The sequence below is a fragment of the Macaca thibetana genome, chromosome 1, assembly GCF_024542745.1.
Source record: "Macaca thibetana thibetana isolate TM-01 chromosome 1, ASM2454274v1, whole genome shotgun sequence".
NCBI lineage: Eukaryota > Metazoa > Chordata > Mammalia > Primates > Cercopithecidae > Macaca > Macaca thibetana.
In genome coordinates this window covers 159901550-159915932 of record NC_065578.1, presented here as the reverse complement: position 1 = coordinate 159915932, position 14383 = coordinate 159901550, and the positions used below count along the sequence as shown (strand labels likewise).

General features: G+C 51.8%; 2 protein-coding genes across 3 annotated transcripts in view; both read right to left on the bottom strand.

Moving 5' to 3' along the window:
- The window catches only part of CHI3L1 (chitinase 3 like 1), a 56824-nt gene that overhangs the window by 37294 nt on the left and 5147 nt on the right, over positions 1 to 14383 (bottom strand). The window lies entirely within an intron of this gene.
- On the bottom strand, positions 274 to 13339 carry CHIT1 (chitinase 1). 2 transcript variants are annotated; one of them, XR_007720275.1, is made up of 12 exons: positions 13220 to 13318; positions 12161 to 12190; positions 9264 to 9465; positions 8632 to 8688; positions 7082 to 7247; positions 6721 to 6845; positions 5785 to 5908; positions 3255 to 3440; positions 2807 to 2920; positions 1348 to 1474; positions 981 to 1141; positions 662 to 745 (listed from the first exon to the last, which is right to left on the bottom strand). XR_007720275.1 is itself a non-coding variant. In XM_050763847.1 (11 exons), exons 1-11 carry the CDS (start codon positions 13242 to 13244, stop codon positions 501 to 503), a joined length of 1401 nt encoding a protein of 466 aa, XP_050619804.1. In that variant the 5' UTR covers positions 13245 to 13339; the 3' UTR covers positions 274 to 500. The 2 variants fall into 2 exon arrangements, 1 of the variants encoding a protein (XP_050619804.1); XM_050763847.1 differs by lacking the exon at positions 981 to 1141 and having other exon boundaries at positions 274 to 745; positions 13220 to 13339.

Genomic DNA, 14383 nt, shown 5'->3' with positions numbered 1-14383 from the left:
GGTATTTTGGGAATAACACCTGCGTGAAGGTCTGCAGAAGCTCCTGTTTCCAGGCTTCTGAGCCAATAACCAAAGAACGTGTTGCACTTGGGGCCGTGCTCTGGCTGCCATCACCTGTGTACTGGAAACCACCCACTGGCATATGGACTCATGAGGCAAGACCTGCCACAGGGCCTGGCACATCCTGCACCGACCACCTTCCCACCTGGCTCTGACCTGCGGATGTTTTTGGAGTCAACAGTGTGCTTAGAGAGCCTCTTAAGTCACCACATCTTTGGGGAGAGGGGCACAAACCAAAGATTTATTTTGCAAGTGAAAGGGGCAGCCCAGGAGACCCAGAAAAAAGGGAGGCAGGGCTGAGAGCAGAAAGCCTGGGTAAAGGAAGACCACAGAGAGGCCTGCAGGAGCCAGATCGCAGCCCACAGGGAAACCGCAGGAGGCAGGCTGTAGAGTGATCCTGGGCCCAGCCTCGAAGCTGGGACTGGAGGGGCCTTAGGGACTCAATTCCAGGTGCAGCATTTGCAGGAGGAGCTGAACACCAGGCCTGCCGGGCAGCTCTGCTGGAACAGCCGCCCCCCTGCACAGCTGTAGAAGCTGGACCGTTCCCGAGGGTTGGGATAGAGCCCATCAGCTTTGCCCTGGCAGAACGTGTCTTGTCCGGGGCTGGGGCCATGCTCAGGTTCAGAGGGCTGACCTCGTGTTGGAACTTCAAGCTCTGGCGTGCCTGAAGGCACGTATGGAAGACCTGGGAAGACAGTGAAGATTCAACCAAGGCTCCCCCTAAGAGATCCCAAACCCACAGGCAGAGCACACAGGCAGCAACCATTGGCAGGCAGCAGCGCAGCACCATATGCCCTACAGGCTGAGTACAGCCAGGTACCCCAGGCAGAGAACAGCCAGACAACAGCCATACCTACAGCTGAAGCACAGTGCCACAGACAACACCTGGCTACACATGTGACAGGCAGTTAAGTCTTTACCCATCTGCAAGCACAACCCGATACTGCTGAGGGCAGGTGGGGGTGACACGCTGCAGGCTAAGGGGAGGCTTTCTCCCAGATAAGAGAGGAACAAGCTGCTGCTCCCAGGCTGGGGGCCCTCTGGAGGGAAGCCACGGTTACAACACCCTGGGCAGGCATTGCTACAACCAGGAAGAGAAAGCGCAAAAAGGAAAATTGTTTTGACAGTTTCCTTAGCTCCTAGGGGTGCATGAAGCTTGGGAAATTACAGTATTGGGGCAAAGTCATTTCCTCAGAAGGACCCAGGACCTACAGTTCATTGGATGCATGGATCTGTGTTCATACCCCACCTCCAAATTCCGCCACTGGCCCGGGGCACCTTACTTACTCAGTTCCCGCCGCAACGTCTGGATGAGAGGGTATCGGCCCTGGTCGCAGGAGAAGCCGGCAAAGTCATCTAAATCCAGTGCCCAGACCATCGCCCCGCCCAGTCCCTTCTGCTTCAGATAGCTGACCTGTGCAGGGAGGGGATGCAGTGGAGGAGCCCGGGGAAGCCTAGCCCGGCCAGCTGCAGAGCCTGGCTACCTCATCTGGACAGGGCCCTTTTTTCTCCAGCAGCCTCAGGCCTGTGAGTGGCTGCAGGTTCTGGAGACAGCACTGGGCTGGGAGCTTGGGTGCTGAGTCCTCATGCTGCTTGGACATCAGTCATTTTGCAGTCTCCTTGTCTTAACATAAGCATGACCTGGGGTGGGGCGGGTATGCCGGGAAGATGTGTGCACCTCCCTAAGTGGGAACCCTTCACAGCTTGGTCATGTGTGGGCTGAGCTGCTTTATTTAAGGGTACTGTATGCTGGTCAAGGTAAGTTCAGTTACCATAGGGAACAACTCAGAGTTCCAAAAGATCTCAATCAAGGCTTGCTTCTGTCTTCATGTCTTTGTCTTCCCTGAGAGCCATCTTCCCTCCACCAGATTCCTGAGGCTTCCTGAGGGTATGACTGTGTTTCCTCAGAGTGGGATTCTCTGTCCTCTAACCCTGCCAGGGGGCCATGGTGCTTGATCCCTTGCTGGCCCCAGCCTCCCTTTCAGCTAGCTCCCTTCCTCTACCTGCCCTGCTTGGGGGTCCAGCTATGTGGGCCTACACTTTGTTCTCAGAGTCCAGCCTCTACTTGCTTCACACCCACGTCTTTGCTTGTGCAGTGGCCTGCTCCCTCACCCCTAAGAATGGCCACCTTCTATGCTTTAGGACTTATCTGAAACACCCTTCCACCCTGACCCCTTCTCCCATCTCCCCAGCCAGGATCGTGGCCACCTGCAATTCTCCACCTCTAGAAGCTGCCACTGTCAACCACACAAGATAATTGATGTGGGATGTACAGATAAACTAGTGAAGCATCCATCTTCAGGAGCTAACAGTTTCACAGGGGAGAGTGGCATGAAACCAGGTAAATGCACTAACTCTTCAGGCCACCAATATTGGGCAGGAGAAGGGGGTCCTATAAGTAAAGCAAAAGATCTGTAATTTGAACATGCACCAGCTATTGCCAATGGGCTGAATAAAGCTATATGCCTCACCATGTGTATTTCTCCTCTTCATATGTCTGTAGAATTTGTATAGTATTTAGAAATCCTTTCCAGGGTGCTACTAAATGTAGAGTAATTTTTTGTCATTTTGTCTTTTCTGAGTCAATAGGTAGTAAAGGTACAAAATACGATCACGTGGAGATTTATGAAATGTTGGGACATGTAAAGGAGACTCACCCTTGAGGTCCTGAACTGCCCTCATTCCATGTCATTGACAGGCCTTGTTCACTCAGGACCACCCCCCTGCCAGCAGAGCTGGGCCTCACCTTGGTTTTGAAGCTCTCCACATCATCAAAGCCCACCCACTGGTTGTCCCGGAAGATGTAGGGCACCTCCTGGTCCTGGATTCTCTGTTTGGTGGCCCCCTTCCAGGAGCAGACCTGTGGGAGCAGAAGGCAGCACTGGGGAGGAGGAGGGAGGCTCTTGCAGGCACCTTCCCTTCCTCACCAGGAGGAGACTAGAGATTGGAAAATTCCTGTCTGAGGAAGCCTGGAGAATCAGGATGTGCTTTGCAGTGACCTAGAACGCTGAACTCAGCTTGAGGCACCTGGGCTTAAGGATAAATTCAAGACAGTATGGATGGTATGGAATTTACCTGGCCAGAATTCTCTGCACCTGGCTTCCTTACTCAGAAACGGTGGGAGAAGGAACCCTCTGCTCTCTCAGGCACCCCCTGACCCCCACAGTACCCAGGGTGGTTATGGGTTTTCCTACCTCATAGTAGGCCAACATCCCTCCTTCCTTGGTGAAGGGGCCAGGAGTGCCAGACCCTGTGGCTGGGGCCCCCACTCTGGTGTCTGAGGGGGAGGCCAGGGTGAAGGAGCGTCCGTAGGTAGGCATGCCAAGGATCAGCTTGCTGGCAGGGGTCCCCTTCTGCAGCCACATTTGCACAGCAGCATCCTGGTGGCGGAAGAGGGCAGGGTTAATTTTCTCAGCCCTTGGCCTGGTTCTAAGTCTGGGGGATCCAGAGACAGAACTAGGAGGGCAGGGGCTCCTCAACTGGAGCCCCAAGGGCCTTCGTTAGTATTCCAGCCCTACCCCACCTTCTGTAGAGCCTGCCTTAAACCCGTGACCCCAGTGAAGAAGCTGCATGGCATGATAATCAGAGAGCATGGGCTTCAGATGCAGACAACCATTCACTGAATCATTGTGTACTGATGGCCCACTGTGTGCCAGGCGCTGTCCATGGTGCTTCAGACACACCAGTGAACAAGGCAGACACAGATCCCTGCCTTTCCCAGCAGCTTATTTAACCTCACTGAGCCTTGGTGTTTTGTCTGTAACATGGGAATAAGGAAAATATCCATCTCTTAGGGCATTGTGAGAATTAAAGGTTATAATGCATGCAAAAGGTCAGCACAACGCAATAAAGGGTCACTATGGTCATCATTGTTATCATGATTGTTGTCTTAGTTTTACCCTGAGTACAAAAGCAGGGAATCGAGTCTGCTTTATTTATCTCTGTATCCCCAGTACCTAGAATGACACCTGATGCTCAGATAGAACAAAGGCTTCCTTACCCACCTCTGAATAAGGCCTTCCCCCGGTTATGTATTACTTGATGTGACACCCCCAGGCCTGTGACGGGAGAAGGTACCCGATATGAGTGTGATAAATTAATGAATAATGAAGCCTCATTCCTTAAGCCAAGAGTATGGTTCACTTTCCCCCAGAAGTTGCCCTAGTTTTGTAAGGTCTAGTTACTCTGAGCCCACTTAGCACTTAGGTAAAGAACAGCTTTCACTACATTTATTTAAATATATTTCTTTTTGTCCATCTATACGACTTATCTTTGATCAGACTGGTGCTTTCTGAAGGCAGAAGTCGGGGCTTCTCCTGATCTGTTATAGCACTTTTGTGCAAGTTGGGAAAAGTCACCCCTCTGGCTAGAAGCAATCCCCGGGCACATCGTGTGGTGAGTAGAAGGCCTCTTTGTAGAAATAAGATAACCTCCATTCCTCAGTGGATTCAAGGTACACAGTGTGGAGAGCAGGGTGCTGGAGGGACTCCAACCCCACTCACCTCTCGGCTGAATGTCTTTCTTTCAATGTCTCCCCACCGGCACAGGGATACAGTTTCCTCCAAAACTCACACAGTCTTCCAGACGGGGATGGAGAGGCCAGACTCAGTGTGAAATGTGGGTGCCTGGCTCACTGGCTAAAAGAGGTGCTCTTTATTCATGAAAGAGCCAGAAAGTCAAAGATGTCCCACTCCAGCTGATATACAGAGATGTGGGCTCTCCAAAAGTAAAAAGCATTTTAATTTAGGGCTTTCTCTTTGTTGTTTGGTTTTGCTTGTTTTAAGAAAGAAAAACAATATAGTTATTATAAGCCCTCTCTGTAGGGTTTTATAAACCCTCTCTATATTTTAAGATATAGAGAAGGCTTATAAAGAGGATCTAGGCTGAGCATGTTGGCTCATGCCTATAATTCCAACACTTTGGGAGGCTGAGGCAGGAGGATTGCTTGAGGGCAGGAGTTTGAGACCATCTTGGGCATATAGCAAGACTCCATCTCTACAAATTAAAAAAAAAAAGCTGGTCATAGTGATTCCAGTTACTCAGAAGGCTGGGGCAGGAGAATAGCTTAAGCCCGGGAGGATGAAGCTGCAGTGAGCTATGATCATGCCACTGCGTGCCCATCTTGGTGAGAGAGCAAGACTCTATCTCTTAAGAATAAATAAAATTTTAAAAATTAAAAGTGTCTTGGTTGCTCAATGAGGAAAAGTTAGGAGACCCCAACCTACCCTAGTCTAAAAATGAAGGCTGCCCTTTGCAGGTGCTGGGGGTGCTTCCATCCTTAGTGACATCCGTGGAGATGTTATCAACTTGGGAAAGCTCCTACCCCTGAAAGCGCCTTCCAGAAGGTCAACCAGTGTGACCATGGAGCACAAGTCTGCCCACTGTCTTGAAGGAAATGGGGTGGAGGTGTGTGAGGGAAGCAGCAGGCCTGCTGGCTGGAGACTCAAGCTCAAAGTGGGCTTCCCCATTGGTCGCTTGTTTGTCATCAAATTGGTTTGCTGTGTCTACCATCAGCCAAGATGCTCCACAGAAGTGAGGTTTCCCCTCAGTAGGGGTAGGGACCAGGAAAATAGAAGAAAACAAGCAAGCAAAGAAACGAAAAAGCTTCTGGTTTCTCAGCGCCCTGTGTCTTTTTTCCTATGAGGGCCTTGGGGCTCAAAAGAAGCCACCAGACAGGGCCTGCTGGACAGGGGAGTCCTGCCTCAGCCCTCCGGCCACACGTACCACGTTGAGGCTGGCCGCTGCACCACTCTCCTCTTGCCTCTTGTAGAGGGGACTATTATGTCCCGTGACCTTCTCCCAAGAGCCATGGAAGTCGTAGGCCATAAGGTTGACAAAATCCAGGTTCCTGCAGGAGGCATGGAAGAGGAGGTGAGGAACAGGGATTGGGGGCGAGGGGAGCCCTTCTTTCTTACTCCTACTCCCTCAGTGCATGGCCTAGGGAGGAACCACTGGGGTCAGAGGCAAAGGTGGCAGGCTCACCTGGCTCTGCAGAAGATGACCCAGACAGCAGTCCCAGCCAGCCCCCTTATGGAGGCCATTCTCATTCTCATTCAAACTTGTCATCCTCACCCCACTGTCCCCTCAGCACCCCCAGGCCCTCCCTATTCCACTCAAGAAGCCTCCTGCTACATTGCTATTTTGGAGGAAACTCTAGCTCAGGGTTTCTCCCACTTCAGTGTGCACACAGATCGCCCAGGAATCTCATTAAAATGAAGGTTCTTCTTCAGAAGGCCTGAGGTGGGGCCTGACAGTCCATAATTCTAACGAGCACCTGGTTGTTGTGGGGGCTGTGAGTCCACATGCTGTACTTTGAGGAGCAAGGATCCAGAAAACACATTTTCTGGAAGACAATGGCTTCACTACCGGCTCAGGGGCATTTTCACCTTAAGAATGAGTTCCCAAGGAAGAGGGCAGAGATCCAAAATGAAGGATCTGGAACAGGGCAGCAGCAGACACTGAGAAAAGCCTTTCTGGATGTGTCTTAGTTTTACCCTGAGTACAAAATCAGGGAATTGTCTGCTTTTGTTTTGGTGTAAGGATGGGACTTTCCAAATGCCTTGTAGGTGAATACCCGCTCTACCCCCGGGAAAGCTCAGTCCACCCTTGGCCTCTCCTCCTTCTGAGAGCACAGTTCCAAGCCATCTGCCTGAGACTCACCTGGCGATTTTGTCCACCTCGTATCCAGCATCCACATAGGTCCGCCCAGCTGGAACCGCTGCACTCAGAAGGAGGCGTTCCTTCCCTGAGGTCTGGGCTTCCTGCTGGAAGGCGTTGGCCAAGTCCTGTGGGAGTGGAGCTCAGAGTCAACACAGGGGCACGTACCAGGCAGGCAGCCCCTGTGAGCCCCAGGTAGATGTTCACTGGTAGAAGTCTGAGAGCTGACCACAGGGCTGATCTATGCCACGCAGATACGTGAAGCAGCTGGCTCTGGGGGCAGAGCAGCCCTCATATGTGCCGTGGGGGCTCCAGCTCTGGGTCTCTGCGCAGACAGGGTGATCCCCGCCCCACCCAGCGGTACCTGCACCAGGGCTGTGAAGCGTTCCTTGTCTATGGCAGGGCTCCCCCGGCTTCCTGGGTACTCCCAGTCAAGGTCAAGGCCATCAAAGCCGTATTTGCGCAGAAATCTGATGGCTGAGTTGACGAAGGTCTGACGGTTGTTGGCCGTGGCTACCATATCTGTGAACCTGTGAGGTGATGAAGGGGAGTAAGGGCCTGCCTTGGACCAAACAGGAGGCCGCTCTCACTCAGAGACAGGCGAGAAAACACTCAGGACAGTGCGTCTCTGTGTCTGGGCCGGGAGGGGCGCTGGGAGGGCTTCTTCAGAGGCTGCAGGGATATTTGCTGGTGAGTTATGGTCTGGGTTGAGGAAAGGGGACCATCCAGAGCGCTTTCTACCCCCGAACATCGACACCACCAGGGGCTCATGGATGCCCTAGAAGCCTTTCCCAAAATTCCCTCCAGAGGCTCCCTCCAAGCCCCTGAATTGTCCCACCCCGAATCAGAGCTAGTTGACACCCTCGGAATGAAGGTTTAAAAAGAAGAGGAATTAGAGAAACTAATTTTTCTCTAATTAGGATTTTTCTCTAATGAGAATTTCTCTAATTCCTTTACTAAGGTTAGTAAAGACCCGGAGAGCCCACTGTTTTAGTTTCCTGGCAGGTTAACCTGGTCATCTTTCCTCTAGCTCACACCTGTAGAGTGCTTTGTGTTTTTATTACTATTACTAGTCTGGAGCTCGTCAAAATCCCCACGCTGCCTCAAGAACCACCTCTCCACATCTGCCTTCCTTAGTGGGAAGTCCCTGAACTTCTTGGGGGGTCTCAAGTCCTTTACAGATTGATCCTATTTTATTTTTATTAATTTAGTCTGGGGACACCAGGCTAAAAACTCCTGTATTTCAATAAACAATCTGTATATAAGCATTATTTTGGAAGATGAGTCATAACTTTCATCAGATTCCCAAAAGGGTTCATGATCCAAAAAAGTTTTAGAAAGACTGTTTAGAGCTTTGGGAGCCATATATTCTGGATTTTCTAGAAAACACCAAGTTTCAAATACTCCATTCCATTATCTCCATAAATCATTAAAAAATGTCCCCCAAATGCCAATACTTTGGCACCCAGGCTCAATCTCACAGATTACCTTTTATACTCAGAAGTGGAATAGACATTCTCTCTGGGACAAGATAACCCATTTCTGAGCTCAGAAAACATAGACACTGCATGTTGTCAGGATTAGTTGGGACCCTCCCTCTTCTCATTTCATGGAAGAAGAGACTGATGCCTGGAGAGGTCTGAGCCCTCTGCTGTGTTTAGACCTGTGCTTCTGCCAAGACTGGATCTGAAACAGCCTGGAATGAAGCTCACTGTGCTGCCCTCCTGCTGGGGTGCCAAGAACCCAGAAAGAAATGCAGCCCCCAGAGTTCAGCTCCCCTCTCCTTTCCCCTGACCACACCTCAGCCTGGCCCGATTCCCTGACCAGTGCTCCCTCTGACCAGGGCTCCCTCTGGCCAGTGCACCAGGTTCTCATCCAGGAACTTTACCACACAGGTGACCACAGTCAACTAACCTCTGAGTGCCGAAATTCCAGCCTCCGATGGCTAACAGGGTCTTCAGCTTGGGATTCCTGGGAAAGACAGGAGACACGGCAGGATTTACTCTGCCAGCTCTCAGGGTTCCCTGGCAGGGATGTTACCATGGGGAGGAGCAACAAGGGTGGGGACGTGTCAAAGTGTCTATGCACAGAGCCTGTACTAGCATTCCGGGGACAGCTGTAGATTGGGAAAGGGAAGTCACGTTCCTGACTCCCAGAACCACCTGTCCAACCGGGGAGACACCGCTGCATGGGCTCAGGAAGCAAGGATTGGGGCAGATTCTCAAGAGGCTTTGTGAAGGCACCCAGAACACTGGGGCTGAAGGGTGGATCAATTTCACAATGAGGAAGGGCCTTCACGGGAGACAGAAAGTCTCACAATCCCGATCCCACTTAGACCTAAACTGGAAGGGTCCTTTGGGATCCCCTAAGCAACCCCTACCTCTTTCATTAAGCACAGGAGAGCCCAGAGAGGTGATACAACTTGCCCAAAGCCACACAGTGGGTCTGTGGCAGGTCCTTGGTTCTGGGGAGGTGCCTGGCTCTGGGAGGAGGTTGTCTGTCCCCCCACCACACCCCACCCACCCTGCTCCTCTGCTTTGGCTCACATCTTCTTCTGGCCATTGAACTCCTGGTAGAGAGTCTCGTCATTCCACTCAATGGTGCTCAGCTGGTGGTTGGTCATGCCAGCGAAGGCGTAGATGAGGTGGGTGCAAAGGCTGGGGTCCACGTCCTTGGGCAGGAAGCGAGCCTCCCCCTGTCTGTACTGGGCCCAGTTGGTAAAGTAGCAGACCAGTTTTGCAGCAGAACCTGGCCCGTTGGAGTAAAGAAAAGAGATAGCTGTCAGCAGGGCCTTCTGGGGACTTGTGACCCTCCGTCTGGGGCAGGCAATGTCCTTGGACCTCCCTCTTCTACACCTGGAGTCAGTGGAGGGACGCGACAGGCAGAAATGGCATTTGCTTTTGTGTGGGTGGAGCCTTGCAGGTGGGAAAGCATTTTCAGAGGCCAGACATGGGATCCTCAGAACACTGAGTGGGTAGGGCCATCATCTTCCAAGACTTGTTTTCCCGGGAAGCAAGTTGAGGTTCACGAGCTTGGGGCCCATCCTCATCAGCACAGCTGCTAAGAGGGCAGAGCAGCCGTGCTGCGACCCAAGCCTCTTGACTCCTTGACATCCTTAAAAGTTGCTAGTCTCAGAGTCTGAGCTCCCAGGACTAGGGTCTGGCAGGCAGGTCTCCCTACCCCCAGTTAGGGTCTCCCTACCCCCAGTTAGGGTCTCCCCTCCAGGCCCCGAAACCTGAAAGAAGGTAGCCCCAGGCAGCCCCAGCATGAGGCCCAGAGGGAATTAGACATGGCATGCTCATCTGCAGAAGGAAGGCAGGCAGAACTTTCCAAAACGGTTTGGAATACCTCAGAATACTTCATTAAAATGCAAACTGATAAGTAGCAGAGAGGAGGCCCGGGTCACAGGCCTGGGTTTATGTTTCTTTAGTCTTGCATTAAAGCCATTTGCATTTGCCTGTTATCCCTTGTAGATAATCTATGTTTATCAATATCACTGCTGAGATTCTAATAAAGAGCTAATTTTATCTAGGAGAAGGCATCTTGTCTCTAAGTACCCCACACACTATAGGGTACTTGCCTCTAGAGTACCCTACAGTGTGTGAAAAGACTTTGCAGGGGGTAGGATGGTCTGTTCCCAGTGAGGGCCTGGTGGTGATGACCCCCACTGAGGTCAGCCCTGTGCAGGGTTGACCAGGACATCAGGAAGCAAGAATGCTAGTCTTCATTCCAGCATCTGCCAAAAATAGACTTTGGGTCCAACTCTTTTTCAATCCTGGCCCCATCTGATAATGACTGTGTGGTCTCTGGGGTCTCTTCCATTCTCTCAATCTATGATGGTGTGGTTCGTGTGAGCCAACATTTTATGCCAAGATCTTGATGGAGCAGTGAGTTTGGACTGGATCGTGTCTGTGGCTGGTGTCTAGAACCTGGGACTTCCCTTTGCCCCAGCAGGGTCTCTCTGTATCCCCTCCAATGCCCACATGGACAGGGAGGGGGCGAGGAAGAGGAAGGGTGCAAAGTGTCTATAGGAGAGTTTCGGGAAGAGAGCGCTCAGACAGGCCTCAACTAGAACCCAAGAGCATAGAGGGCTGACCCTGGGCATACACGTGGCTCTGGAGTTGTCACTGTTTCTAACCAGGGGGCACCCCGGAGTGCAGCGTGCTGGTGGGGCTGGGGTGTAGCCTGCAGTGATACAGGAGAATTGCTGAACTGCCCAAAGCAAAAGAGAGGAAGGAGGGGATGAACCCAGAGAACTCATCCTCCAGGCCACGTAGGAAGGAGCCAGGAAGCTCTTTTTCTATCATGTCGTGCTGTCGCATATCAAATATTGTTATGAATTTCTGTACTATGGAGAAAATAAAGTGCAGTGGTTAACAGCAGGGACTCTGGCATGTCAGTGTCTGGGTTGAAATCCCAACTTTGCAACTTACTCACTGTGTGACTCAGCTTCCTGCTGTGTGAAACAGGGAGGCCATTGGACCTCCCATAATGTGTGTCACACGACCCCCGTGTGGGCTAAAGTTAATACATGTAAAACACTCGGAGGAACACTGCATGGAAGAAGTTCTGTTCTAGGTGTTTTGTGTGTATTAACCCTTAGTTCACACAAAGTCCTACTATTATTACTATACTGCAGAAAGCCCAGAAGTAGCCTGGACTAAAGCTTTTTGAGAAATCTCCCACCTCTCATCTTCCCCATGTTTGCTGTACCTGTATCCGCGGCTGTTCCCTCCTATGAGGCTGAGAGGGAAATGTACGTCCAACGCCACAGCCAAATGTGAGAGGCACAGTCACAGGACAAGGTCTGAGAGGCCAGCATTCCCAGGCCACTGATGCCCAGGGAATGAGGTGGGGCAAGAGGGGGATCAGGAGTCTGAGTTGCTGAAGGTGCCCCAAGGTCTCTTTTCCATTTGACACAACAAGGAGCTCCCTCCTGCCTCTCTCAAGCTCTACATCTGATCGGTTCAACAGATCGGAAGCAGTGTGTTATCCTCGCGGAGCTAAGGGGCTGGGGATGCTGAGCCAGATGAGACTAAGGTTCCTTATCCCCAGCAACTTGGAGTCTGGTGCAGAGACACATCTGAGCCAATAACGAGAGGCAGTGCAAAATGCGCTGTAAAACACACAGGTGCTGCAAGAGCACAGAGTGCAGAGGAGGGAGCCAGCGACCCCAGGAAAGGAAAGCCCTGAGAGAGCTGATGTGCAAGCTGGCCCCACACATGTGCAGGAGCTCAGCTAGTGGATAAGGAGGCAAGGGCCTTCCTGGGAGGGCTGCTAGGGGATGGGGACATTTGCAGGGTCTGAGCTTTGGAAGAGAGTCACTACTGAAATCTGGAGCTCTTGGGGAGGTGTGGCAGGGAAAGTGTGTTGGGACATGAAGCAAAGCCCAGGGAAGGGGCTAAGGGATTCAAGAGCTAGCTCCAAGAAAGAGGCCACTTACCCCATGGGATCATCAGCAGGACCATGAAACCTGGAGCAACACAAGAGAGAAGGCCAGGGTTACGCCGCCATTCTCACCTTCCCAGGCCCCACAGCTACGGAAGCACAGGAGGTGGTCAGGGAGGGCTGATTTCCTACGAATCAAGCTTTCTCCTTCCAGAAGGGACCCAGGAGGGCACTGTGCCCATCCCTTCATGCAGGCCAGACCATGGGGGTCCCTTTCTGGCCTGGGATGGCTCCCTGGGCTGAGGCTGCCCCCTCTCTATGTCTCAGTAAAGGGCAGTGTGGATTCAGGAAGCCTGTGGAAAAACCGCTGACTTGTGAGTTATTCAGAGAGACTGCTTCTCTTTTGGAACAAGAAGAAAACCTGTTCTGGGGCTAGAAAGAACCAATCTGGAAGGGCTGCACGGGGAGAGATCACCTCCTGGGGAGGGCCTGTGCCTCTGCTCCCATCGTTAATGCTTCCTGCTGCCTTTCCGCCGCCTGGCTGTAGCAGGCATCCACAGCCGTGGAGACCTAGGCCTTGACAGGACTCCTTCAAAGAGATCTCTTTCACCTGGTGACCTTGGACTTCTCTGTCAACCTAATAGAACCTGCATGAAAATTTGCAAGGATGCCCAGGGTCCTGGCCCCAGGCTGCCTTCTTGCAGGACAGCCAATATGAGGTTAGAGAAGAGGCTCTTCGCAGTGGGTGCTTCTTGGATAAGGCCAACAGGAGGGACGTAAGAACATGGGAAAGACACAAAGACCCAGTGCAGGGGCCTCATTGACTCTGGGCTTTCAGGACAGAAAGAGGAAAGTCAAGTCATCTTCAGCCTGTTGAGAAAAGCCTTCCCTTGCAACACGAAGTCTCTTGGGTTGAAAGAGCCTAAGGGGGAGCCCACAGGAAAGGTAATTAAGGGGCTGCAAGCCAGGAGGCATGGAGAGGGATAAAATGACCCTCTGAAGTTCTCCTGAGTCCCCCTGCTTCCTTGCAAAGGGTAGCAAGGGGTCCCTGGACATGCACATCCCCACCTCCCCACAGCTCCCGAGACCCAGCCCACTATCCCTGACAGCTCACCTGCCCAGACCACAGACCGCACCATGATGCAGCTCAGCGGCAGGCTCAGCCCATACAAACCAGCATTCCAGGTCCTGCTTTGCTTTTATCTGGCCACCCTGTCCCACCCCAGCCAGGAGTGTTGCAATCAGGGGCACTAGTGGGAGGAGGGGTGGGAGCAGGGTGGGGCAGGGTAAGATGTCAAGTAGCATGAATTGGGCAAACTTGACACAATGGCCTTTAGCAATTCTTGCTTTTCTGGAACAATCAGAGGGTGGCTCTTAGTGTTGCCAAACAGAGGAAAGCGGAAAATGGCCCTGAACCTCCTGATGGATGAACATGACCCTGACTTTGTTTGTGTAGGTGGTGAGGACCATAAGCAGCCCCAGACTTAACAGGGCTTTGGAGGAAGAGAAATGACTCACGAGTCAGGCAGCTGGGTTCCAGACCAGCTCTCTTGCTTCTCCGCTGCCCTCTGTCAAACTGCTTCTCCATCTGGAAGATAATGGGGTTGCAAATATAATTTATTTTTCATGATAGTAATATTTTCATATCCATTGATGGAGAAAAATAGACAATGATAAATAGTGGCTATGAGTTTGGTAATAGCTTGAAATGCCTACGTTTCTTATGAAGAATAATAACGGTGGACATTCAGGCCAGGCATGGTGGCTCACACCTGTAATCCCAGCACTTTGGGAGGCTGAGGTGGGCGGATCACCTGAGGTCAGGAATTTGAGACCAGCCTGACCAACATGGAGAAACCCCATCTCTACTAAAAATATAAAATTAACCAGGCGAGGTGGCACATACCTGTAATCCCAGCTACTCGGGAGGTCTGAGGTAGGAGAATCGCTTGAACCCCGGAGGCGGAGGTTGCAGTGAGCTGAGATCGCACCATTGCACTCCAGCCTGGGCAACAAGAGTGAAACTCTGTCTCAAAGAAAGAAAGAAGGAAAAAAAGAATGGTGGACATTTGTATCGGTTTCCCAGAGCTACTGTAACAAATGGCCACCAACCAGGTGGTTTGAAACAACAGAATTTTATTCTCTCACAGTTCTGGAGGCCTGAAGCCTGGAAACAAGGTGCTGGCAGGACCATACTTCCTCCAAAGGCTCCAGGGGGAATCCTTTCTGGCAGCTTCCAGCTTCTGATGGCCCCTGGTGTTCTTGGGTGTGCAACGGC